Source organism: Tympanuchus pallidicinctus, unplaced genomic scaffold (assembly GCF_026119805.1).
Source record: "Tympanuchus pallidicinctus isolate F22 unplaced genomic scaffold, pur_lepc_1.0 scaffold1, whole genome shotgun sequence".
Classification (NCBI taxonomy): Eukaryota; Metazoa; Chordata; class Aves; order Galliformes; family Phasianidae; genus Tympanuchus; species Tympanuchus pallidicinctus.
In genome coordinates this window covers 79,729,716-79,755,333 of record NW_026294618.1, presented here as the reverse complement: position 1 = coordinate 79,755,333, position 25,618 = coordinate 79,729,716, and the positions used below count along the sequence as shown (strand labels likewise).

At 46.2% G+C, this 25,618-nt stretch overlaps 1 protein-coding gene across 1 annotated transcript in view; it reads left to right on the top strand.

The window, feature by feature from the left end:
* The window catches only part of MDGA1 (MAM domain containing glycosylphosphatidylinositol anchor 1), a 115,560-nt gene extending 90,265 nt beyond the window's left edge, over positions 1–25,295 (top strand). The window contains exons 12-17 of the mRNA XM_052678258.1: positions 825–848; positions 7,603–7,755; positions 8,744–8,878; positions 22,570–22,700; positions 23,414–23,522; positions 24,434–25,295. Coding sequence (XP_052534218.1) covers positions 825–848; positions 7,603–7,755; positions 8,744–8,878; positions 22,570–22,700; positions 23,414–23,522; positions 24,434–24,525 — 644 coding nt within the window. The 3' untranslated portion in view covers positions 24,526–25,295. The remainder of the gene's footprint in view (positions 1–824; positions 849–7,602; positions 7,756–8,743; positions 8,879–22,569; positions 22,701–23,413; positions 23,523–24,433) is intronic.
* The last annotated feature ends 323 nt before the right edge of the window (positions 25,296–25,618 follow it).

The following is a 25,618-nucleotide window of genomic DNA, read 5'->3' as shown; positions in this document are numbered from 1 at the left end:
GCCATTTTTTGGCTGCTACCATCAATGCAGAGCATTACACAGAGATCTACTATGGTCAGTCTCAACTCATTCTTTACCCAGCAGCTCCAACACACTCTCCTCTCTGTGAGAGCCCAAAACCCCACTGCTACCTGTGGCTCAGTGACATATTTCAGAGAACAGCCAGTGAATTCTGCATGTTAGCCACATGCCCGTAAAAGCAAGAGGATTTCAAGGAACTTCATTGTTTCCAGAGCTGAATGCACAGTTCATTTCCCAACTAGCCCCAATAAACCTGTAGCTCTGCCCAACTTCCTGAATCTCAGATCATCCTATTGACAGACATTGACCATGCTTCTTTTTCCAGCATCCAGACAGCTCCCAGCTCATTCATTCTCACAACCTTATGATTCCTTCATTCCCATCAGGAGTCTGGACCCTGTATTTTTAGCATAAAGTACAGAGCTCCTTCCACCTGTGTTTGCATGATCTCACAACTTTCTTGACCTGGAAAGTGACACTGATGCCCCTCTTAGATATCAAGCTGTATCTCCCAGTGACTGCTTTCAGAAAGAAACTGCTCAGAAAGCCCAAAGGGATTCCCTGTGCAGTTCCAGGATCACCCATTATTAAGATCTGTTGCTGTTCGGATCAGTGAGTCAGCAGCTTATTCTATCACCAAGGCAAACACTGAGCAGTGCTGTTTTGCAGGGATGCTGCTAAGAGATTTGTACAACTCTGACCTTTCTTGATGTGCTTGTTTTATTTTCAGACTTTGATTATGATTTGTGATTTGGCGGAGCGCTAGCTGTTCTGATGTATTGTTTTTCTATTTCCTTTTCCAGCAATCAACTATCCCAGCCCCACAGGTAAGCAACAAGACCTTTGTATTTATGTTTTGATTGTAATGCTTGTTAGTCGAGTGCTGCAGGAGATCAGGCAAACTGGAAAACAGCACTAACTTAACATAAGTATTTTCCCCCAAAGAGCTTGCGATTGCATAGACTATTAATAATTTCATTAAGTAATGCCATTTTTTGTACCTTGAGTTATCATCGGGAGATATATGCCAGAGACATGCCTCCCACTTAAACCTGATATCTCTGTGACTGAGTAGGTTGTGACATTGAGCCCACCTTCCCTCTACTATTAGCAATTTGCATCTACTGAGAAGATTATTAAAAGTTCTCCAAAATATCTCTACTTAAGGAATGTATAACCCTCATATTCTTCTTGACACCTCTACAGGCTGGTGTGGAGCAATCTCAAGCTCAGATCTGGTTCTGCTTACAAATTCCATGAGCACAGTTCCTTTCTTCTTCCCCTCTGGTGTCATCACTATTTGCTTTCTCATTTATCTTCCAGTCATTCCTGCTAATGCATCCTAACATCTAGATGTAGACCCATCTTTTCTGAGCACCCAGAGTTCCTCTTGATTTTGAGATCACAATACACAGCATCCCACAATGATGTTCTTAGTGAAGAACATGATAATGTCCATAAAAGAGGATTTCTAGCATGCTAATCTCCAGGGTATGAAACAAAGTCCCTTTGCTTCAGTTGTTGGATATGAGCCCAGGCAAAGCTCTTGGGCAGAGATGGGCAAACTGCTTACTGGTGATCCACAGAGAGCAGGCTGGTTCCATGTAGATGTTTCTTTTTTCCTGTTTTCAACTGCTAAGTAAAAATCAAAAAAGCTGAAACACCGTTCAGTCTTCTTAGGTAGCACTCTGCATGTGGGCAGGCAAGTGTTACTGCTGCACTGCAGGATACCACTGGGAAGGAGAAGCCAGGACTGGGCAACAAGCAGGAACTGGAGCACAGGGTTATCTTGTTAAGGCAGCCATCAAGCATTCGTGTGTGCAGATTCACACTCCGAGGATGATTAGGTTTATCACGTCTTATCTGGTAACAGGAGTTTCTCAGAGAGGCAGTGGGATTTTGTATCTGTGACTCCTGATTCCTTTTTCTTTCCTCTTCCCCACTGTTTGATCCTCTTTAAACATTCTCCAAAGAGAACTCACTGGTCCATTGGGCTGATTTCCACCAGGAAACAACGAACATATTGCCAGGGACCCACTCCAGGATGCATCTCTCCCTTGCTGGAGGAGGTGAGCATTCTGGCTCACAGGGGAAAGTGATAAAATCTGGCTTTTTGCCACTTGCTTTTACACCACATGTATCTCTGGTAATGACAGGGCAACTTCAGTCTTAATTGTGTCAGTCTCCTCAGAGTCTTTATAAGCTGAGCCTTCAGATTGCTCACCTGGGATTGCTTTGGCAGCTTCACTGAGACCAAAATGAAATTTGCCTACATCAGAGAACTCGGCCACACCTGTGTTTTCATGCAGTAAAACCAGCACTTGTGTTCTCCTTGTTATGATTTATCCAGACTGTGCTGAAAATTGGAACTGCTGAGCCAGCCATCAGGGTCCTGCCTCTGAGTTCACGCCTTGAGATTGACTGCCTTATAACTTCAGCCACCACTCTTGCTTTCAGAGATCTCCCTTCCTTTCAGGCCGGCTGCCATTGCAAACACGAGCCCTTTGCAAACGTGAGCCCAAAGCCTCATAGCTCTGTCTCTGGGCCACAACTTGCTTCCAAGCCTCTCAGTTCAGCAGCATGGAAATCCCTACTCCTACCTCTTTTTACCCCCACTTCCCTTGCTACCACCACCTCCTGAAAAAAAGTGTTGTGATTGCAAAGGTATCCTCACGCTAGGCTGCCCAGCCAAATTCTGGGAGCAAACATTGAGAGCTCTCATGTGAAAGGCAAAGATTGGATGATTAATGCCTCTGGCAGCCTGATCCAAGGGCATGCACAATGGTGATTAATTTACAAACTCTGAGAGTCACTTAATACAATTATTTCTTCATGCATTTTCTCTCCCAGCCTAATAAGATGTTAATGACAGTGGGGCAGGCATGCATGTGCTATGGTTACTGAGCCAGGTGCTGAGATTATAAGGCAAAGGGAAACTGAAAGCACAGGGAGTGAACAAAAGATATTGAATATTTCACTTCTTTAGGAATTAGCAGTAAGACTGACTCTTAAAAACCAGTTAATCTTATTCTAGAAACCAGAATTTATCTTAAAAGTCTCTCTTTGAGTAGTATAAGGTAAGGTAATATTTTAAATATCTCCTAGGACAGCTAATCATCTTAATGTTATGATTAAACTCCAGGGGAATCTGTTCTGTCCTTCTTACTTTTACTCTGCGATTTCATTTGGGTATGACGTTCACTTTCCAGCCCAACCCTGCAGTGTTGCTCCCAAAACTTTTCCATCTTATTCGCAGTGTATGGTTTGGTTTCCCTGGTTCTAGCTGATGTAGCCTCGCAACCTCGGTGATAGGAGAATTAAAAAACATATTATTCCTTATGTATCTGCAGTCTGGCTCTGATGGAGCTAAAATGTTTTTGGATGGTGGACATGTACGGTGGGTGGTGATCGGCTGCAGGTTGTTGTAGATTAACCTGTCTCATTGCTCGCCATCCAGTGCTTGTGTGTCCTGTCTCTCTTAATGCCTCATAGCACAGAGGGATCTGAGCTTGCTGACTCAGCATGAACATGTGGGAACAGGATGTGATCCCAGTGTTTAGAATTGGATTCCTCAAATCTGTGCCCATCCCAGATCTTAAAGCAGATGACTGCCACTAATTCCTCATGACAGGATGGAAAATGTGATTGAGCCATATTATCTCAGTATCGTAGGTGGGGATATTAAAGCAGATGGTGCTACAATATGACCCAACCAGTTAGTGTACTGTAAAGCTTTCTTCCATTACTGGTTAGAAATGTAGAAATGCTTTAGAAACTTATGGAAAAATTTGTTACGTGTGTCTTAAATCCCAGAGTACTTTGAGGTCACAATCCAGTTTGCATTTTCTTTATCTTCTAGGTGGAGAAAGTGATCTCTGGTGATGGGCTGTAGGTCACACTGCGGGTCTGTAACAGAGCTGAGGCTCAGATCGTGGTTCCCTGTGCTCCAAGCCAGTTTCAGCTGTTACAGCACAGCTAAATGACGAAGGCAATTGTATTTGAATGTGCTTCCATCTGCTATTCACCTGTAGTCTGCAGCTAGGATCATCTTATTATTTTTTGTATGCATTCATTTGGCAGCTAGAATTTCAAGGCCAGGGATTGCTTACCCCTGAGGACTTGAAATGAAAACCTCCATTATGTTTCTCGAGGAGGTGAAGCAACAAGAAATGCTAATAGGCATGGCTGAGGGTCTCACCTCTGGGAATGCAGGGAGGTGTCTATAACCAGGAGCAAACATCTCTGCACTTCGAGCTGCTGCCACTGCAAAGCCTGCCAAGGAAATCTGTTTGGTGAAGACGGCACTAACTCCAGCCTTTGAGGAACCAGCTCCCCTGCTACTTCCACCTCGCCTCTAACAATTCAGAGAACAACTTCTGTGTTCAATATTTAAAGCCACTGTTTAATTTTTAATCAGGAAGGTTCCTTTGCTCCACAGTGCTGAGCCAGGATCCCTGGCAGATGGTGCGAGTCTGAAAGAAGGTTTGCTTCACACAGCCGAGGTCAGCAGTCAGATCACTGCTGTAGCCTCTGAGACGCAGTGGGTCACTTAAAGGTTTGCTTTGCAGCTGGATCAGACAGGTTTCTCTCAGTCAGCCTGATGATAGTCACCCAGAGGTGACACGCTGGCTGTTTCCCAACTCTCTGAATATACCTAAGTTATCGTGGGCACCTCCACTTCCAGCTCAGAGGAGCAGCAGAGCTTCTGCCTTCCTGTGGTTTGCTTTAAACCAAGCAACCAGCAGTCAGAACACCAGGGTTCTGCTTCCATCTTTGACACTGCCTGCTGTGACCTTAGATGTGTCTATTTTAGTGCATCTGTTTCACCGTGTGTAATGCAGGAGATGTATAAAGTGGTGATGCTTCATGGAGATATTATAAAGCCTTGTTCATTAGTTGTCCCAAAGTGCCTTGAGATCCTAAGCTAGGCAGAAGCAGCATGCTGTAGATTGCTCTTGCAAGGCAAGTGATGTTACATGTAAGCCTGGTTGTGTCGTGCCGTGCCCAGGAGCCTCCTCCATTCTGTGCTCTCTGCTAGGAGCAATATCTTCTGGAATTGGCTGCATCTGAATGAGAGGTGAAGACAGAGGCATGGCCCTTTTCTGGCATGCAAAGAGCTGAGAGTCTGCAGCACCTCTTGCCTTGTGCTCTAGCAGTAAGAGCAGCCCCTTCCTACCGCCTTAAAGCTCTCCGTTCCTGTTCCCAAGGGTGTGATGGACTTCTCACGCAGCAGTTCTCAGCCACCAGCGCTGGGCCTTAGCTGTAAGACAGGAATACTGTCCCCTTGTCTTGCATAGCTCCCTGTTTTTCTCTGTCCCTGCACTGACCTTCTCTCTGGTCTCCACCTGAGCTTGGGCTTTCTCCTCAGCCTCCTTCTTCTTTGGTTTCTGTGCTGTTTTCTTCAGGGATTTGCTCCCTTTCAGTCAGCTGCCTGGCAGGCCTTTGTGCTACAGTTTTCAGCTTGTTTTCTGTCTGATATTCCCAGTTAAGGGAATTTTGTGCTGGGGAAAAATGCTAGCTTTTTCCTCCAAAGGTCCACAAGCACAATAGGATCAGAGATGCAAATCCTTCCCGTCCTGATTGTTCCCTGTGATTGCAAAAGGATTTTGTGCTGGGCTGGCAGACCCCCTAGCCGATGTTATTGCCCAGCCTCAGACCCTACAGGTGTCTGCCCTGTCTGCTCCTGCCACCTCCTCCAGCTCCCTGTGCCCAGCACTGCACTGTGTGGCAGTGGCTAATTTGGATTAGGATGCTAATTAGAAATGAGCGGATTGAACGGAAAGCACTTAGCCAGGGTTAATCAGCAGTTAAGTGGCCAGCCCAGTCGAGCTCCCTATGGCTGTGCTCAGCTCACAGAAGCAGTGTTTCCTGCTGAGCTAAAAGAAAAACCAGCTGCCCTTCTCCACAAACCAAATCCTTGCTTGCAGCATAGTGTCCAGCCATTCTGTGGGTTATGGAGGAGGCTACATTCTTTTTCCTGACTGCTTTGGTGTAAGAACCACATAAGAAGGGAGAAGAGAGCCTCCATGGCCCTGCTGCATGGGGCTGCAGGCTGTTGGTGTCTGTATGGCAGACAGCAGTTTCGTTTCCCAGATGGGAGGAGGTGATGCAGGCTATAGCTGGAAGATAGGTGCAGCGTCTCAGAGACAAAATGCTGTCCATTTATCATGGAATCATTAAGGTTGGAGAAGACCCACCCCCACCATGCCCACTAACCACATCCCTCAGTGCCACATCCAGATGGCTTTTTAACATCTCCAGGGGTGGTGACTGCGCCACCTCCCTGGGCAGCCTCTGCCATTGCCTCACCACTCTTTAGAATAAGAAATTTTTCCTGATATTCAACTGGAACCTCCCATGGCACAATGCAGATGCAGGTAGGTGTTCAGGCTGCTTCTCATCTGTCCATGATAGTCGGAACTGTGTGTGGGGGGGGAAAAACCACAAATAACTGAGTTCAGCGTGCCATGGATGAGTTTCTAACACATTCCATAACCTGAGAAAGAACATGTTTTTCTGTTCTGTGTGTTCTTTCATGAATTTAATTACTTTATTGTTCAGTTTCATAGCATACCCCCCTGGCTGTAATGTAAAGGCAGAAGGTAAAGAGATCTGCTTGCTGTGTCTGCACCACTCAAGAGCTCTGAGATCCTACTCTCATCTCATTCTCCAGCTCTGATTTCATTCCTGGAATCATTTGAAAAAACAAAGTAATTTTCAGAGCCAATCTTGGATTTGTTTTTTCTTTCTTTTCTGTTCATTCTTTCTCTTCTTTTCCAACTGTATCAGCAGTGAAAGGCTATGGTTTTGAGGCTCAGAAACTAGTTTTCACCACAAAGGTTCAACAAAAGACCATCTTAATTCTGGTCAAGTTTGATTTGCTCCATTCTCTGCAGGTCCACATTGGGTTGTGTCTATACACAAGATTTTTCACCCATCTCATATTGCCATAGGCTGTGATTGTCTTGTGGTAGTAGCATAAGCAAGCTCTTTTTCACATGTAGCTGATGCTACATGAAAATCTTTTGCCAGTGTAATGCATTTTGTTAGGAGAACCTGCATAAGCTGCAATAGCAGATATACCTCTGAGCTGGTATAAATTGAATATGCTCTAGCTAAATTACACATTTATAGCACTGAGCTGACCTCTTCTCCACAGCTGGTTTTTTCATGTGTGACATAGTTTAATTTAATACGTAGACCAGAGTGAAGTTTACCTGCTGGCACTCTCTCCTCTTTCCTGGGAAGATTATTCTACCATCAGGCTGTTCTGGTTTAAAAGCTGTCATGGCCTGCTTGCCTTCATCACTCTGTTACTCTTTTTATCATCCTCTATATCAGCTCCCTTAGACCTCCCAGCAGAATCTCTTTTAAGTCCTGTTAGCTGTATTTTATTTTGTCAGATAATTGCATCCGTCAGCCTGGATTAACCATTCTTTAATTGTAGCCATCATGAAAATATACCTTTTCAGCCTCCTCCTGAGGCTGGGGGCTGCTCACCTGTGCTGAATACCCTCCTGAAGCAGCAAGGCAGCCCCAGGAGGAGGTCTGAAAAGAGGCACTCCCTGTCCTTCCCTGCAGATAACACCTGTCGCTTTGAGGATGAGAAGATCTGCGGCTTCGTGCAAGACAAGATGGACAACTTTGACTGGACAAGGCAGAACGCCCTGACCCAGAACCCCAAGCGTACTGTCAACACTGGGCCACCCACGGACATCAGCGGTACGCCAGAGGGTAGGCATACTTCTGGGTTTCTTCTGGCTCAGTTCTGGGGGGAGATGCAAGCCGCAAGGCATCAGGGTCCTGAGGCTGTGGGAGGCGGCAGAGCGCTGATCTGCTTTCTGCACACATGCTTCTCCTCCGCACAGGGTGCAGGGAGCAGGCAGTTAATTTGCATGTTACTGATTGGCATTAAACACACAATTAAAACACCCACAACTTTGTTTAAGGGAATAGTGTGAGCATTAGTTCTTGTTACCAGCTAATTGCCTGCTGCCTAATGTCCTTGTCCCATTTGATGCTTGTTTTGAAGTCAAAAAAAGGATAAACAATTAAGAGAACGTCTCTAACACCTGAAAATGTCCCTGCTGGGTTTAACCAGCTGCTTCCTCAAAGAAGATCTCCATGGGGCAATTCTCCTCCGTACCAAGCACCAGCAGGAGGGATGAGGCTGGGGGAGTGCCAGTGGGGGCCCCAAGCTGGACTGGAGGAGGCTGCTGTTGTGTATTTCTCATCCTATCTGACGAGATAGGACCCACACCAGATTTAGCTGGATATTGCTTTACCCTTTCTCTAATGAGGAAAATAAATTCATATGCAAGCCCAACTCTGAACACAAAAAATTAAAAAAAAAAAAAAAAAAAAAAAAAAGGAAATACCCGAAGGCCAGCTAAGGAAGTGGCTTTTCCCATTATTGTTGAGTACACCAGCCAGACCTAGCATCAAAAACAGTGTCAAAAAATAGTTAAGCTGATCCTCCTTGGGTTGGTAGCAACTACTTTGGCATTGCTCTCTTTAGATCAAAACAACACTGCTTAGGCCAGATACACCTAATCCTTTCTGCAATCCTCTTTCTGCACATGTTTCTGGATGGGATCCAATGGGATGAGAAGAGCAAGGCCATGTCTCATGCATCAGGAGGAGTCTCTCAGCCCCAGGCATCCCGTTACTTGCAGGGGGGAAGATGCAATGGCTTTCCCTACCTTTTTTTCTCCTTGTGTAGGTTATTACATGTTCATCGAGGCTTCTCGGCCCCGGGTGACAGGAGACAAAGCCCGGCTGATCAGCCCACTATACAACATCACGGCCAAGTACTACTGTGTCTCCTTCTACTACCACATGTACGGCAAGCACATCGGTGAGTACTGTCTGGGGATGGGTTCCCCTGGCCTAGTGCAGGGTGTAAGGGGAAGACCTCCCCATCAGCTCCACCAGCTATGACTGCAGCCAGCAATCTGAGTGGCTGAGAGTCTCACTCAGTACTCAGAGCACCAGGATGGTCCTCAGAGAGTTATTCTTTGCCTGCACCCAGCATGTTGTGAGGCTGTCCTTGGAATGGTATCTTGAAGCCAGCCATCACTCCTTGCCATGTTTCCTCTAGAAACATGGCTCCTTACCCTCCACAAGAAAAAACACCACAGCTATGTTCACGTGTTTCTCCTTGTTGTGACCACAGCCACCTTGCTCTAGGTGGTGTGACATCAGAGAGGAGATGGAGGTACTCTGTGGGACTCTGTGGTGGGTGCAGCTACTTTGGAGTGTTCCAGATGTGTGTGCCAGGGCAGAATTGTGAGAAGGGGCTCTCAGCTCTGCCTGACTCCCTCCTCTCCAGCCACACTCTGTACATACTGGTACAGTGAGTGCCACAGCAGCGCCCAGCACACTAATGAGTTTCCATATCCAGTCAAGAAGCAATTGCTAATTCGTCACCTCTTGATTATAATTTCATTAATTTGAATAATAGATGCACTCTTTCCACAGCACGCTAGGTTATTAATCACCTGCTGGACTGCAGCCTGACTGAAAAAGCAGGCCCAGGCAGGAATGTGTCCACCCTTCAATAAACGAGGTTAATTAACAGCTCTCTGCTTCAGCACCATTGATGTCATTGGAAGGAAACATGCTCCTGAGTCCAGCCACCACATCTCTGTGCAATGTGGCACAGCAGAGAGGTTAAGCTGCAAAATCTGAGACCTTTTCTCAGTGGGGGCTAGGCTGAAAACCTGATCCCATGGATGCCGTTGGAGTAGTTGGGCAGTGGTTCACAGAGCGGGTCTCCTCTGTCTTTGCTGTGCGGACTCAGGTTTGCTTTCTGCACTAAATCCAGCTAGGTCAGAGGTGTTTCCACACACCTGTATCTCTCCTGCAGATGATCTGCTTCATGCTGTCTTCACACTGGCATTGGCAGAAAACTATTGGCACTGGTTGACACCAAGTTTTCCCAGGTTTGCTGGGCTTTCTTAGCTGACAGAGTCCAGCTGTTAATGCTGGATGGCAAATTCCCTTCTTCTCAGCCATTTTCCATTGTGGTCAGTTGGCTTTCTTGACTAATGCCCACATATCTTCTCCTGGCATTTTTGAAAGGGATTTGATCTTTGTGACTGCAATCAAGGATGACACAGACCAGCAGGGAAACATGGGAGACTGCCAGGGAAAGAAGATGTGAAGGGAGGAGCACAAAGCAACCTCCTCTTTCTTTGTCCCTTTAAGAATGCAGCTGTGCCCTATTTCCAAGTTCATTTCACTGGGAAAGTAAAAGCCCCTTAGCTTTTGCTCTGTATTGGAAGACAGCTGTTTGACATCATTCCTGTGGTTTCTCAAGAGGTGGTGTGGACTGGATGTGCTGGGGAATCAATTCATTACAGATTTTTGGCTTTTATTATTTTAACTCTTTATTCATTTGCTTCACCCTAGCCAAAGATACAGTTAAGCCAAAGACCTAGGAATGCCACTGAGTATCGTTTTATATTCATCAGCATCAGGTGCCTTTTATAATTGATTGTTCCCCTATATTCAATGCCATTGTTCCTGCCTGGTCCCCATCTCCCCCTTGTTGCATAAAGGGGCTGTTAAATTTTTGTGAGGTAAATAGGCTGTTTAACACCATGAGATGATTTTCCAGAATGGCTAAGGCTGAGCGGGAGTGAATGAATTATTTAAAAATTAGACTGAATAGATAGAGAGAAAAAGAAATGAGAACTTCTTTTCTCTTGGGTTTTGAAGGTGCGGATTGGTCTGGGAAACCCACAATCTATCAATCTGCAATTTGAAATTCAGTCCCTCATATCTGCTCTCTGCTCTGTAGCTTCCTTCAGGGCCAGTCATGATATTCTGTAATTTTTTGGATTCTTTTCGATATTTTGGGGCAGTCTTGATGTCCATGCTGGCTGAAGGCCCCTGAGAGTCTGGAAGTGGCAGGCTGCCTGATGGCAAAGCAAGCTTCTTTAGCTTCTGGCCACTTTTCTTTTTAGTCCCCACTTGAACAAGAGGGGAGTTGGCCCTCAAATAGAGGCTTTCTTGCTAGGACTCCTCCTGCCAGGTGAAGAGACAGACCCTGGTCTCCTACCTGTATCACACCTGTGACAATATGGAGGTAAAGACAAGTGTTTACCAGCCTGGGCCATGACCATGTCACTTCCCATATTGCCACCTGTCCCCAGTGCATATGGACACAGCTCTTACCCCTGGCTCACCTAGTGTCAGCCTGGTCCTACCAAGCCAGATGCCAGCACTACTGAGTCAGCCATAGCATATCAGATGTCTCCCGTTGGCAAGCAGTGCCAGTAAGAGGATATCTCTTAGCTTCTCCTAGAAGCTCCAGCTCCATCGTGGAGCCAACAGAAGCTCTGTCATTATGAAAGGAAGCCATATAAAACCCCGACATTTATTTATTTTTTTAATAACCCTTTTATTACCTTTTCCCGTCTCTACAGAACTTGAAAGCTGGTTTACTCTTACAATTTGACTATAAAATATCCATAGCCATCCAGGCAAATCTTCCCTGGGAGAGTTCCCAGACACTACTCGTTTATAATAGATATGACGAAAGAGAGAAACTGAATACAGATGGAGCATTTGTAGCCATGGTATAAAATATTCAGCAACTAGCAGAACAGGAAGATGTTGAATCTCTCTCAGCTGATGAGAGAGCAGGGTGAAGGGGAGCTCCCTGGAGGCAATTCCCATTCTTCTGGAGTTATTTGGTCATCAGTTTTTCTTCTTTTACCCCCCTCTGGAGCAAGTGTTTATATTGCCTACAATCCTCCCAACCCAAACAAAAAAAATCAGGAGGAGGAGTAGGAAAGAAATACAGTTTCTAGCAGACATTCAAGAACTAGTGTCTTGTCTGTGGCAGACACAAATACATCAAAGCAGGAATTGCTCACTATATGTCCTCCTTCAGAAGAGGAGCTAGCCACAGCACACAGGGACCTGTTGTTGAGTGCAACTCCTTGCCAGGTTGGCCCTGTGAGTCTCAGCATTCAGCTGGGAGCAGATCCCCAGATCCCTGTTTCCGCTGTCAGATTCCTCTTCCCAGAGGTTTCCTGAGAAGGGAATGCTGTGAGGGACCAACTTGCTGGGAATACCTATATGCAAGCAGTGGCTCTGAATGTACCTAAACAGCTACTTTTTAGCCTCCTTCCCATATGTGATCACACTGGCAGACCCTTTTTTTTGCTTTGTTTTTAATACAACTCATCATTGCATATGGGCTTATGACTGTATTCTGCCTTATAAGGGGAAGATGGCAGAGAGCTCTTCTCTAGGGTATCTCCTAGGTTGGAAGTGTACGGCAGTCTGGCTGGTCCTAGGCTACAGGAGATGAGCCTGGCTGAAGATCCTATTCTTGGCTTACAGTTTTATACTTCAAGCCTCCTTTCTGCTCTGATAGTGTCACAGACTTACCTTGGCCAGCCCCTCTTCCGGAAGTCAGAGAACAGGCTTATTTTCTGGTATGTGTCCAGCATCTGCGAAAATCTTGGAGAACTGAAGGTGGTATTGTTCCAGCTTAGTGCTGACACAGACCTTATCTGATCACACCAGCTATGTCTGGCCTATGTATAATCAGAATGGGAGACTTTCAGTGAAATCATAAGCTACTGTGAGGAACCGTGCTTGGTACTGATTAAGAGGGATTTTTCATCTAAGTCAGTAGAAACAGTGAGCCTTAATCATGCACATCGCTTTCCAGAGCACCCAAATCCAAGAAACTCACAAGATGTTATACAGAAGTAATTGGCTTCTAAGCAGCCCAGTTACACTGATAGTGTCACCGTTGACACCCTCTTCCTGATCAGGAAACATAGACCAGGAAGGGCTGACATAACAAATTGCTGTTTTAGTTCTTCAACTCAAATTATGCAGCTGGTACAAAGGTGTGTCTGAGGCCGGGATGATCACAATAGGAGCCAATGTTTGCAGAGGTGCCATAGTTGCATCTTGTTTCTGACAAGTGACAGAAGTAAGAGCTGTCAGGTCATGCTGATTGACTGGTACCAGCTATGCCAATGTCAAAGTGATCTGAACCATGAAGAAGACCTTTTTGTAATATTCAACATCTTAGCACCCTTTTTCCCACCCAAACCTTGTGGATATATGTATTCTGTTGGTTCAAGTGCTACTGCATGCAGTTACACAGCTGCTGTCCTGCAGGTAGCTGCCTCGTGTTGGAGATAGAACTTTTGCTTGATGTACAAATGCATAGTTCATTTAATCCATGCCATTGTGACCAGTGCAATAATTCTACACAACAGTTTACGTCACTGGATTGATCGGGGCAAGGCTGATTTTCCTAATGAGTGTGATTCACTTCCCTCTAGGCTTTTGAAAACAAGTTGCTGTTAGAGCTAAGTTTGTAAAGAAAAAATGCATTCCGTTTATATGTGTGTATACATACATATATATATATATGTATCCTTTCTTTTTTCATTTGTTCAAATGGGCTCTTGGCTTTACGCATTCATCCATCAGTTGATGCGTATTTAACTAATGTTCTGTGCAGATGTCAAGCAGCTTGCTGTGGCCCTTGTATGGGGCCTTGGATAAACTGTTGTCTCTTCTAATAGTATCTGCTTGGTTCTCCTGGAAGTTAGTCAAATACCATGATCATGAGCAAGGATTTTAAATACCTGGCAAGATAACTATAGATTTGTAAAGTGTCATTCAAACTCTGTAAGTTCAATAGAGTGGCTCTGAACCAAAGGCTATACAATGACTTCAATAGAAGTCATTGCTCTTCTGAAGACTCCAGTGAGCTTTGGATTCTGGCCAGATGGGACCAATACATTATCTAATCAAAATTTCTGAATAACAAGAGGCAGAGAACTCCCTTCAGTTACTCTTCCTGAAACCCAGTAAATTATAGGTTTGATTGGATGTTGATTCACAGACAGCACCACAGCATGCTTGGCACAGACTGCAGTTGTAGGACTGAATTGTCTTAACCCAAAGAGCTTGGTTGAAGACTGCTATAAAAGCTGAAGAAGACATGGAGAGGAAGAAAAAGGATCCACATATGGGTTGGCTATATGTCCTTTCTGTTCTATGAATAATATGTCTTCATGTCGATGCAGGCATTCTGTTATTATCTTCAGTCCTGGAACACTGATCCTTACCTTTTCTTGCTCCTATATAATAGTGTGCCACTCAATCAAGTTCCTACTGCAGATAGATAGCTAGTGAAATGTTGCCTTCTTCAAAAATCCTCTTCTGCTGTTTTACAAATCATGATCTGACCATGTTACTGCTGCAGAATTTGTTGGAAAGGATGGCAAGCACAGATTGCTGACACAGATGCCCTGAATGCCCATAGACAATTTTTACTTTTGCTCACCTAATTTGAGTCACTGTTATTTGTCCTGTGGGAAGCTACAACTACTACAACCCCCTTTCTGCTCAGCTCTGAGCAAAGGATTCAGACCGGGCTTGTGGCGCAGCCTTGTGAAAGTTGAATGTCAGTCAGGATGTACTGCAACCTGATCATTTCCTGGGATACTGGGTGCTGCATCAGTTATTCAGTCCCTGAAATCACTAGACACAAAACAGTTAAGAAGAAATGCTTAAGCTCTAAGTGCCTCTTTGGATTTTTCTTTAGTGCTCATGGGTCACTCTTCTGTTCTCTTCATGGAGCAGTTTCATAATTGTGCAAGTGGAGATTAAAATTGGTGTACCTCCAGAGACCCCCCCCCCCAGGTGCTCTGACAGGATAGTTGTGGGGCAGGGGACACACGTATCTTGCACTACTTGTGCAAACATTCCAGTCTCTGTTTGAATTTCAGCAAGACGTGATTTTGCAACACGTATTGAAATGCTTCCCTGAAAACTCAAAAATTCCCAGTGTCAGTCATTACCATTGCTTCTAGGAGTGACTACCTCTCCCAAAGAGAGGCATCCCAGCACCTGAACCACTGGAGTTTGCACATCCTGGCTGGGAGTCTTACTGTCTCAGCCAGTCCCCTGGAAATTTCTCAGAATAAGCGTAATGAGATAGGAAATGGTATAGAAGTCTCATCCATCCCATCTCAAAGCTGGGAACACAGCAAGCTCTAACAGCTTCCCTACTGTGCGTGAAGAGGCCATCATCCTCCCCAGTTCCCAGGTCTGAAAAATTCAGGTTGGATATTAGGAAAAGCTTGCTATCCAATAGAGTGGTGAGGCAGTGGCACAGCTGCTCAGGGAGGTGGTGCAGTCACTGTCTCTGGAGGTGTTCAAGAGCTGGGTGGATGTGGCAATGAGGGACATGGTCAATGGCCATGGTGGGGATGGGTTGGCAGTTGGACCAGATGATTTTAGAGGTCTTTTCCAATCTTAATTCACTTCTTTTTGGGTCAGGCGGAGGATGAGGTTCAGAGACCAGATTTTGAGCAGTGTCTTCAGTTTAACAGGAAGAATGCATGATCTCAGCTGCTCATTCCTGCTGTCTTGCCTGCATCGGCATTGCACTAAAACAGCCCATCTGCTCCAAGCCCTGCAGCTGTGCAGCTGCCCTATGCTTGGCTCCTGGGGCTGGGTGAAGATGGGGAAATAGGCTGTTAATAGGGATAGAGACAGCGTAAGTACATCTGCTTCTGCAGGGTTTTTGTTAGCCTCCTCCTGACACCACTTGTATCCAGGGGGCTCTGCAAGTCTGCTTCCCCTCTGACTGAGGTCTTTCCAAAGACTGCCCTCAGAAGAGATGCAGGCAGGCTCACCCTGCCTGCCTGTTGTGCTCTTTTAAACCTGGCAGTATGTGTGAAGCAGACCTCTGTTTCCACTTGTCTGAGAGCAGAGCACAGTGCGTGCTCTCAGTCTGAGAACTGAGAGCAAAAACTGCTCAAAGGACCCAGCTGTCTCTGGTGGCAAAGATGAAAGGGTCAGCTATCAAAGCTGGGAGAAGATAGAATGTTTGCCTCGAGGCATCTGGGCATGTCACAAAACAGAGGGTAATGGTAACTGTGCTTCACTCTGCTCCTTGAATCTGCAAAACTGGTGGGAACAGTTACTTCCACATTATCTCCTTGCTCTGCTCCTTGCATTGCCGTTCTCCACTGTGTCCAGCTCAGTGTTGAACTGAGACAGTGGTAGGCATTGTCCTGTGCTCCTCTGCCTATGGAGGGCAGGAGTTCTCCAGGAGAACCCAGTGGCAGAGTGTCTGGACTGAAGGCAACGGGGGTCTTGGTGCAGTGGCAACCTTGGCAGAGGGAGGACACTCTGAGCCTGATGCTGTAGCCAAACTGTCCTGTGGGGAAGGATATAGCCTGTTCACATTGTCCCCTGCAAAACATTTAAGTACTGGAAGGAAGTGTGATTAAGCAAGCTGGCATAATGAATCAGATGTGGAGTTGGCGAAAAGCCTGAGGACTCCTGCTTCTTGTCTTTTTAAATGCCAGACTGTTCTCTCCCTCTGCTCTGTTCTGGCTGCACATCTGACGGGCCTTTGTTCTTCTGAGATGGCATTAATTTAACATTATGGAATGTGGGTGGGTTTTCTTTGTTTGTTTTGGTTTTGAATTTCTTAAACCATATCCTGTTGTCCATAGGCGGGAAAGCCTGTCACTGGTCAGAGAGAACTTCTGAGGGAATTTTTCCTGAAAAGAGGAGGCAGGATTTTACTTTGTACACACAGCATCAAAAATGGATGTCTTGTATCGTTCATCTCTGTATGCCAACACTTTCTCTAATTAGACCACAGATCAAATGAGCAAAGGAGCTCCAGCATAGCTCCACTGCAAGTCTGCTCCTACCATATCACCATCTGCTTTCCATGTACACAGACAGGTGGGGATGTCCTAGAGAGAAGGAGCTGTAGCTGTAGTCTGCCAGTTTACCTCCCGTTAGCACTTCCATTCCTCATCACTTAAGTAAGGCATGATGGTGCCACTGCATTTACCCCACTGCCCACATGACCCAGGTCTCCCCCCAGCAAGTCACCTCAGGTTGCCAGCCATCTGTCCGCCTTGCCTCTTCACAGTTTTCTTCATGCTGGCCCATTCCTTCCATCCCAACACTCATATACATGCCAGGCAGGTCACATAGTGATGGATCATAGATTGGTCTGTGCAATTGGCTTTGTTGTGTCAGAGGATATTGCTTCAAACCCATCCTCACCCGATGGTATTTTGAAAAGTCAGGGGTGAAAATGCATTTTTTTTCTAATTTTTTTAATCCCCATTAAAATCCAAGATAATTCCATGCAGCAAGATTTAAATGATTTTCACAGGTCTGCTACAGGGGAAACATTGCCAAGCAAAACTTACCACATTGCTGTTTATTCTCAGAAAGGCCCAGCTGCAGTAGGGAACTAGAGACTTTGATTCCCCCGATCCCTTTCATCAGTCTCTGCAGCATAGCACGGCTGAAAGAGAATCCCGTAGCAATTAGCAGGCCTGTGACATGCTTAATGTCTCTCTGAAGCCAAAGGGAATGCCTTACAAGTAGAGCTGGGATAGCTGTGCTTTCCAAACTCTGACCAAGACTCTGTTTCCTTGGTATTAATGAGCTCTCTGAATTCTCCCGCTTTGATTTTGCTGAAGCAGTGGAAGGGGTCTGGGTAGTGAAGGTGTGAGTAGTCACGGAGGGCCCTGCACACCAAGCTGGGATCAGTTAAAGACACATTGAGGCAAAGTTTCTGCGCAGCCAGTAAAGCAGCCACAGGGCTTTCATTGCCTTATTCCACATATATTAATGTATGAAGCATCATTAGGTACTGTGGAAGAATAAATATATCCTATCATGGCACAAAGACAAGACATTCTTGAAAATTATGACTCAGTAACAAGCTGATATTATTTCTCCGTCTCAATCAGTGCCACAATTGTTCTTCTGCTCTTTGCTTCCCAGCTCTCAGAGCAGTAACTTTTCCCCACAGCACTGTAACTGAGAACACCAGCCTGATACTGACTGCTCTTCATTAGCATCCATTTAAATGAGAGAGGGAGAAGGAGAGACGGGTATTTGTTCCGGGGATTATGAGCAGTAATAGATTCTTTCTGGCGACTTTCATTTTTTTCTGGGATTTGCTTGCACTAAGCTTTGGGCTTGTAGTTTGTGATCAGTGGTGTTACACTAAACCACACTTAAGGAAGTGCTCAAAATCCCTGTAAGAAAGATAAGAGCTCTTTTCTCCTTGGCCTGGCTTTAGCCGTGACATTAGGTCTGCAAATGACTCTGTCAGGCTATCTAAGGTCTGAGTTGTCTCTGCCTAGGGCACTTCCTGCCACAAATCAGCTTCTTCTCATCTCGATTTATCTTGCTTACAGCTGTGATGCTCTGAGGACTCTCTGCTCTGGATTCCCCTCTCTGGCTGGCCTCAGCTGGGTGCCAAACCCAAACCGTTGCACCAGCCAGACCTCCATAGGTAGCTGATCCCCTGGGATACCCCCATCCTACATCAGGAACACTGCAGGAAGGCAGCAGGGAGCCATGGTGGGATCACCCTGAGCCTGCAGCCACCCCAGCTCCCAGCTGTGAATCCTGGCAGCCTTTCCAATGCAGCCCACAGAGCTCTGCCGTGCCTGGCACAGCACTCTGTCTCCTGGTGCTCGGCTTTGTCCTCCCTTCGCTTTCTGGCTGTTCTCTTCCTGGCTTCCACCCAGAATGAGCTGTGTGCCCACCCCTGCACACAGTAGCTTGTGCCCATTCCGCTTTCCCCCTCCCAGCTGCCCTGCAGAGAGCCCTTGAAGGGTACTCTGCCATCCCACATGGACTGTGCCCATGGTGTTACCCTTGCAGACCCTGCTTCCCTCCCAGTGCCGCCTGTGCTGGTTCCTCTGGATCCACTCTGCTTTTCAGCATGACAGTGAAATCTCCATCCCACGGAAAATGAGAGGAGACCTTTTCTTCTCGTGAGAAGGTAACATTTAAAGGCATCCCTTGGGCTACTCTATCTGGCAGCCCAGCTGGTGCTCTTTTGTGTGAGTGCCACTCTTGAAATGCCAGCTTTGGTCTTAAAGGCAGTCAGCAGAAGGCAGGGCTCGCTCCCACTGTAATTGATTCCTCACTGGCCTTTATTCTCTCTTTTGTTTGGGAAGAAGGAATAATACAGATTGCAAGAGAAATGTGAATATAGTCTTGTTTGGGGAGAGGTAACAATAGGATTGTCAGTGTCTTGGAATTTTTCTTGTGTTTGTCTGTCTCTGGTCAGCTGGAGAGATTCAGCAGCAGATACGTGGCCTGCCTTTGTGTGTGCCTCGCCACCAGGTGCCATTAGGAAATGCCAGACACATCTGATGGAGGAGATGGGGAAAGAGCATTGACTAAACAAATAGGTAACAAAACTGCCAGCTGGCTTCAGACTCTGACACCAGAAACTGGGCGTGATAGTAGTACAAAACCAGATGGAGCTGAAGCTTCATCCATATTTAGTTTGAAGAGCTGACATCTTTGCTGTGCCTCCCAGAAGCACATTCTCAATGATGATGTTCCTAGAAAAAGAGGGTTTTGTGGTCCTTCCCCAGCCTTGGAGAGGCTTTGTAACTTAGGTGGGATTGCATGTAGGTTGTGAGGAGCAGATCTGACCCTCCTTTGCAATTCTGATTTGTAAGGCAGTCGTGGACACGTTGCTTGGCTGTTTTGACCCTCAGTTTTCCAGGTGTAGACAGGTATGGTGAAACATGGAGTGTTGTGAGCAGACAAGGAAGCTTCCTTTCCAATTTCAAACTGCTTGAAGAACACCTGCTTGTGTTCAGTATTGTTCTGATGGAGAATTTGGGGGCCAAAAGGTTGAATGCTTCAAGGACAGCAGGCTGTCAGCGAGGACACGCTTAGGCTCAGTTTGGGTTCAGGTCAGGTATTCACAGCCAGTGCTTTGGGGGCACTAACTTGCATTCCGGATGCTTTTATGAGTACCTTTCTATCTCACCATCTCTTTTATCCTGCGGCACAGCAGAGTTCATTTGCTGCTTGATTTGTCTCAATGCTGGCTGCTCAGCCAGGCTCTGGTGTAGTAGATCCTAGCTGCTATCCCTGAGTGAGGCTGGAATGGACAGCAGTTGACTTTAATCCTTGCTTGCTGGCAGCTCCATATCAGTACTTAATTTAGTCTCAGTCCCTCAACTCACGAGCTCTAACTGCTGTAATTAGCTGCTCTGAACACGCTCATGTTGACATTGATCTATGGGGTTATGTAGATCCTGTGTGGGCAATCAGTTTGGCTAAGGGCTCCAGTGAGGACTAGGTATCCTTCCTAGTGAGGCTTCCCTCCTAAGTTGCTTCTGAGGTTAGGAAGGGCACCAAGAAGCCAGAGGCTCAAAACTGGTTTTGCCAGAGGCTCCCATGCTGACCCGTGTTGCCAGGAGGGAGATCCCACTTGCTTACTTCTGCCTGAGGTTGTGCAGTGGCAGCTGATCAAAAGAGGAACAAAGTCACCTTACTCCTCATTCGAAGTGGGAAACTCAGAACCACTGGGGAAGTAGTTTGATATATTCAATATCCTAATATTTCCAGACAGAAAAATGTTTTCCCATCCTTCTCGTATTCATTTTTGAGTGTCAAGAATTTGAAGGGAGATATTAGCTCTGCAGGCTGGCCAGAATGCATCCCAGGTGGTGGGATGTCTTCCTCCCTTCCTGCTGTCTTGCCCTCTCCCTGTTAGGTCAGGTGTTCATCTATTTATCTCAGCCAGCCTTAATGCTAGTGCTTCTGAATATTTCCAGTCAATAACCATGCCTGTCTTTTCTCAGTTCACTAAATTATACACATACTTCATTCTTTTAACCTTTTCTTGTAAGTCAGCCACTCAGAATCTAAACATTTCATCATCTTTATTACGCATCTCTGAACTCCTTGTGATGTATCTTGCTCTCTGTCAGCAAGGCACTCAGCAGGAGTACTTCCAGGTCCCTGTCCTTCATACAGTACCCCTAGGGCTGACATGCCAAGAAGGATTTCAGGATACTGTATAGGAAGGAGGTATCTAAGAAATTCTCTCTTCCTATCGCTTTCCCTGAGCTCTCATTGCTCCCAGAAAGCCATACCCAGGCAAGAAGGCAGCATCCCAAGTGCAGATAGACTATGGACATTTAAGTAAGGGTTGTTACTGCCTCTCTGCTCTCAGGGGTAATATGTCTGCGTATCAGAGACACTGATGAGCAAGAGAGTGACTAGAGTCCTGATTGATTTTTTGGTTCATCAGCTGAATTGAAAAAAAGAGTGTGTTTCAGTTCAGCCCTGAATGAATGTTTAAAAAAGTGTTTTTATTGAAACAAAAAAAGGAAAAAAAAAAGTCAATTGGGGAGGATTACTAAAAAGATACAGTAGGTTGACAGTTTTATTTGTGGGTAGAGGGGGGATGTGACACTTTTCAAAGTGAAAACTGGAAATGTTTTCATATTTGTTGGCTTTGTCTTTGTTTTAATGGCAGACAGAACCTTTTGGGAATTGTTTGATAGAAAGGGCTTAAAGCCAGTGCTGATTCAGAGTGTTTGTGTCCCTCTGAAAATGTGGGAGCAGGCATGAGAGGCAGTGCTATGGAACACCAGAAAAGCACATTTGTGTGCTTCAGGGCAAGTAAGTAACCACGACAAGTGGCTGCTGAGGACACAGGTGATATTTCTAATGGCCAGGGTCAGGAAAAACTGTAGACTAAATATGGCAGGCGACAGCAGCGGAAGAGGAGAGGGAAATGTGTGTCCTAGGACTCTCAGTTCAAATGGGATATGGACCAACTGGTGTGGATCCAACACACAGTCATCAGGATAGAACAGGAGCAGAAATGTTAGGGAAGAGAGGTTGAGGAAGCTGGGCTTGCTCCATCAGGCAAAGAGGAGGCCGCTATCAGCCCTTGACCACTAACTGTTTGAAAGGCAATTACAAAGGTCACAAACCCAAACTCTTTTCATAGAATCATAGAATGGCCTGGTTTGAAAAGAACCACAATGATCATGTGGTTTCAACCCCCCTGCCATTGACAGGGTCACCAACCACCAGACCAGGCTGCCCAGAGCCACATCCAGCCTGGCCTTGAATGCCTCCAGGGATGGGGCATCCACAGCCTCCTTGGGCAACCTGTTCCAGTGTGTCACCACCCTCTGTGTGAAAATCTTCCTCCTAATATCTAACCTAAATCTCCCTTGTCTCAGTTTAAAACCGTCCTTTGTCCTTTCACCATCAACCCATGTAAACAGTCATTCCCCCTCCTGTTTATACGCTCCCTTCAAGTACTGGAAGGATCCGTAGTATTACACAATATAACAGGGAACAGCAGCCTCCAATGGCATCACTGAAGGTCTGTGCTGGGCTTGGCCAGACAAAGCCATGCTGTCTTGCTCTAGAACTGCAAACAGCTTCAGGCAAGAGGTTGGACAGGACACCTGTTTAGATTCCTTGCAACTAGCCTATCTGCCACCCACTTCTTGTGCAAGGCCATACAGCCATGTTACAAACTGCTGCTGCTTCTTAATTTCCTCTGTCTTCATCTGGGTACATATCCTTCTTTGAAGAGCCCAGGTAGATGAAATACTGCCAGTGAGACATGTTTGTCAACTCAGGAGAAAGAACTGTGCCAAGGGTCAGCCCAGCAGATTGGGTTTCCTGCATGCCCCATGTCACCAGCACCCAATTTCTCTCCTTCAGGCTCCTTGAATCTGCTGGTTCGCGTGCGGAACAAGAGGGCCATCGACACCCAGGTGTGGTCACTGAGTGGGAACAGGGGGAACATGTGGCAGCAAGCACATGTGCCCATCAACCCGCCTGGGCCCTTCCAGGTAAGTCAGGGCCACAGCCGAGGAGCTGCATACCAACCACCCCATCCATGTGCTGTGGGAGCTCTGCACCCCCATGGTCACTGAGGCAAGGCAAGAGCTTAGTGCAAGCACAGAGGTCACAAGTGACTTTGATTGCTGGATGCTTCTCAGAGCACGTTCTACAAGAGCCCACCCCCACTACCCTTCTGGTTTAGGACTGTAGGGTGGCTTGCAGATGTGAACTAGGCATGATGTATCTGCTTGATGGGCTATTTATGAATACCAGGAAGGTGTGTGGCTTTGTTATCAGATGTTTTACTGCAGGTGCTTTTGCCCAACAGGCTACTTGGCTGCTGTAGGGTTGTTTGTGAGATCTGGGGCTATGCAGGCTGGTACAATATGATACTGTGGCAAAATGCCCAGCATGCTTTTGGGTACTATAAAATAATAAATAAGGATTTAGTTACTCTTGCGAGTGCTGTTCAATGTTGGTTTTGCTAGTGCAAAGTACTTAATAAAGCAGAACTCTACATGCTCATTTATTACACTGCAGACAGTACACAGAGGTTGATTCTCTACTCTGGGGCTCAGCACTCCAAATCCTATGTGTGCTGGAAAAACAGGGAGAAGTCATTCACAGGGGAACCTGGTAAGAGCTGGTTTGCTCCTTGCATGGGAAGAAAGCAGGTCCTCCACAGCTTCACTCTGGGCTCTGCCCCATGCTCTGATTGCAGATCATCTTCGAAGGCGTCCGGGGCACGAGCTATGAGGGAGACATTGCCATTGATGATGTCACTCTGAAAAAGGGGGACTGTCCAAGGAAGCCAATTGGACCGAATAAGGGTAAGAATGTGAATGCCCCAGAGGAAAATGAGCCAGCGGGAGTGCACATATGAATGGTGTGCTAGGGACGTTCCCCTAATTGCTGTGCACATTGATGTATTTATGGGGCTCGACAAAGTGGGCTCCATCACTAGAAGTTAGGAGAGGGCCTGTCAGACTTTTAACTTGTTCTTTATAGTCATGAGTCAGCAAAAGCTCAGAGGAACAACTGGATACTGTAGGGGCTCTGCTGCCAAATACCAGTATGCTGAAGAACATGCCAAAGAGCTGGTGTGGGGGCGTCACCTCCAGGTAGCTGAAAGCATTCCAGAAAATGAGAACTTCATTCTCACTGAGGTTGAAGCCATAGCAAGGTGCATGAACAGTATGCAAGTATTAAGTCTTTGAGTAGGAACCATTGGTTACTCAACCTGCCTTGTGCCTTAGTCCTGCTGTGTCCTCGATAACCTGTCCAGGTGAGCAGGAGAAAAGAAAATGGTTGAGAAAGAGTTCCTGTCAACAATTTTCATAATTCCAATGGTGAAGGGGAAAACAAAACATCTGAATAGTCAAAATACCCTAATTTTTTTCAAATGTCCAATGTAGTTAAAGATCATCAGATGGCCAAACTTTAACCAAACCACAAAGAGAACTTTTTCCATGGCTGAAGTTGAATTATCTGAGGAAGAAAGGAAGGTTGAATTGCAAAAGCAACCAAGATTCAGCATTTTGGGCCTGGAAATGAAACAATCTGGGGAAAGCCTTGAAAATGTCCAGGGAGGAGTAGAAAGACCTTTCATTATATCTGGGATGTGCTTCACGGTTTGGGTGTGAGGAGAGACAGTGACGCTGCTGTGCAGTGACTTGTTTGATGAGATCTGCATCTTTCCCATCACTAATTCTCTCTCTCTCTCTCTCTCCTTGGCTGGCAGCGGTTGCTCTTCCAGGAAGTGGGGTTCCAGCCCAGCATGGCCCTTGTCTTTGTGGCCCATTGACTTTCTTCCTTTACATGCTGCTCAGATGATGGCAAGTGAGCGCTCCTGTCTTCGGACCGAGACATTCCTGCTCCTTTCCTACTCAGCCACCTCTGCTCCTCTTCTTCCCCTCCTCACTGGCACACCAAAGTGTCCATATGTTACCAAAGACTGACAGGCATGACCACGCAAAGGGATCTGGTTCAGAACTGGAGCACTCCTTGAGAAAGTCGTAATGTCTAAGACAAAATTAAAAAATAAAGACAGTGTTTTTTAAAAAGCACGTGCACAAGAGAGTGAGAGAGAGAGGAAGGAAGGAAAGAAACAGAAGCGCAGGAAAGAAGGAATTAAAGAAAAAAAAAAAAAGAAGGAAGAAATGTGAAAAGCAAATGAAGGAGGAAAAATCTACCCCTATATTTCCTTGGGAATGTCGGACAGGGCTTCCTCAGGGAAGTGGGAACTTGTTTTAAACAAACAAAGAAAAACATATTAAAGCACAAATTTCTACCAGAACAGTTACCTTCTTTACCACAGAGCCTGCAGCTTAGTGGACAGTATTTCACAGCCTTCTCCTCAGCCCGCCATGCTCTCCCACTGGCTGGGGCGGCCCTGCAGTGATGCAGCAGCTGCCCCACAGGCCAGTAACCAGAGCACCCTGCCTCGTCCGCATGTGCTTCAGTGTCTCCATCCATCCACCCTCCAGGCTCTCATGTATTTAATTACCCCCTGTGCAGTTTGCTTTGGCCCGCGCTGCTGTCCTCTCCCCACCTTTTCGTGCTTCTCACCCACCAGCCTGAAGAAGACAGAGCAGGAATGGACCCAGGAACTGGATTCAGCTGCAGTGCAGGCCCCCACATGCCTCTTTCTCTCTTTCAGCAATTCTTGCTGGGTGGAGAAACTATGAGAGCAGATCTGAGCTGCAGGCAGAAAGGTCTCCCAGTGGGTTGGGGTGGGAAGGGGGGAGCAATTACACGTTGGCTTCTCGCTATTTTTGTTAGGATGAGAGCTGTCTCAGCCCTAAACCTAGCATTGCTTCTCTGTCTCTCTTGCATTATTTATTTATTCTAATATTTAACTCCATTGTTTAATTTCCCTCAGCTCGAGCTTTTTGAATGATGGAAAGAGTCAGGCATGGCAGCCTGA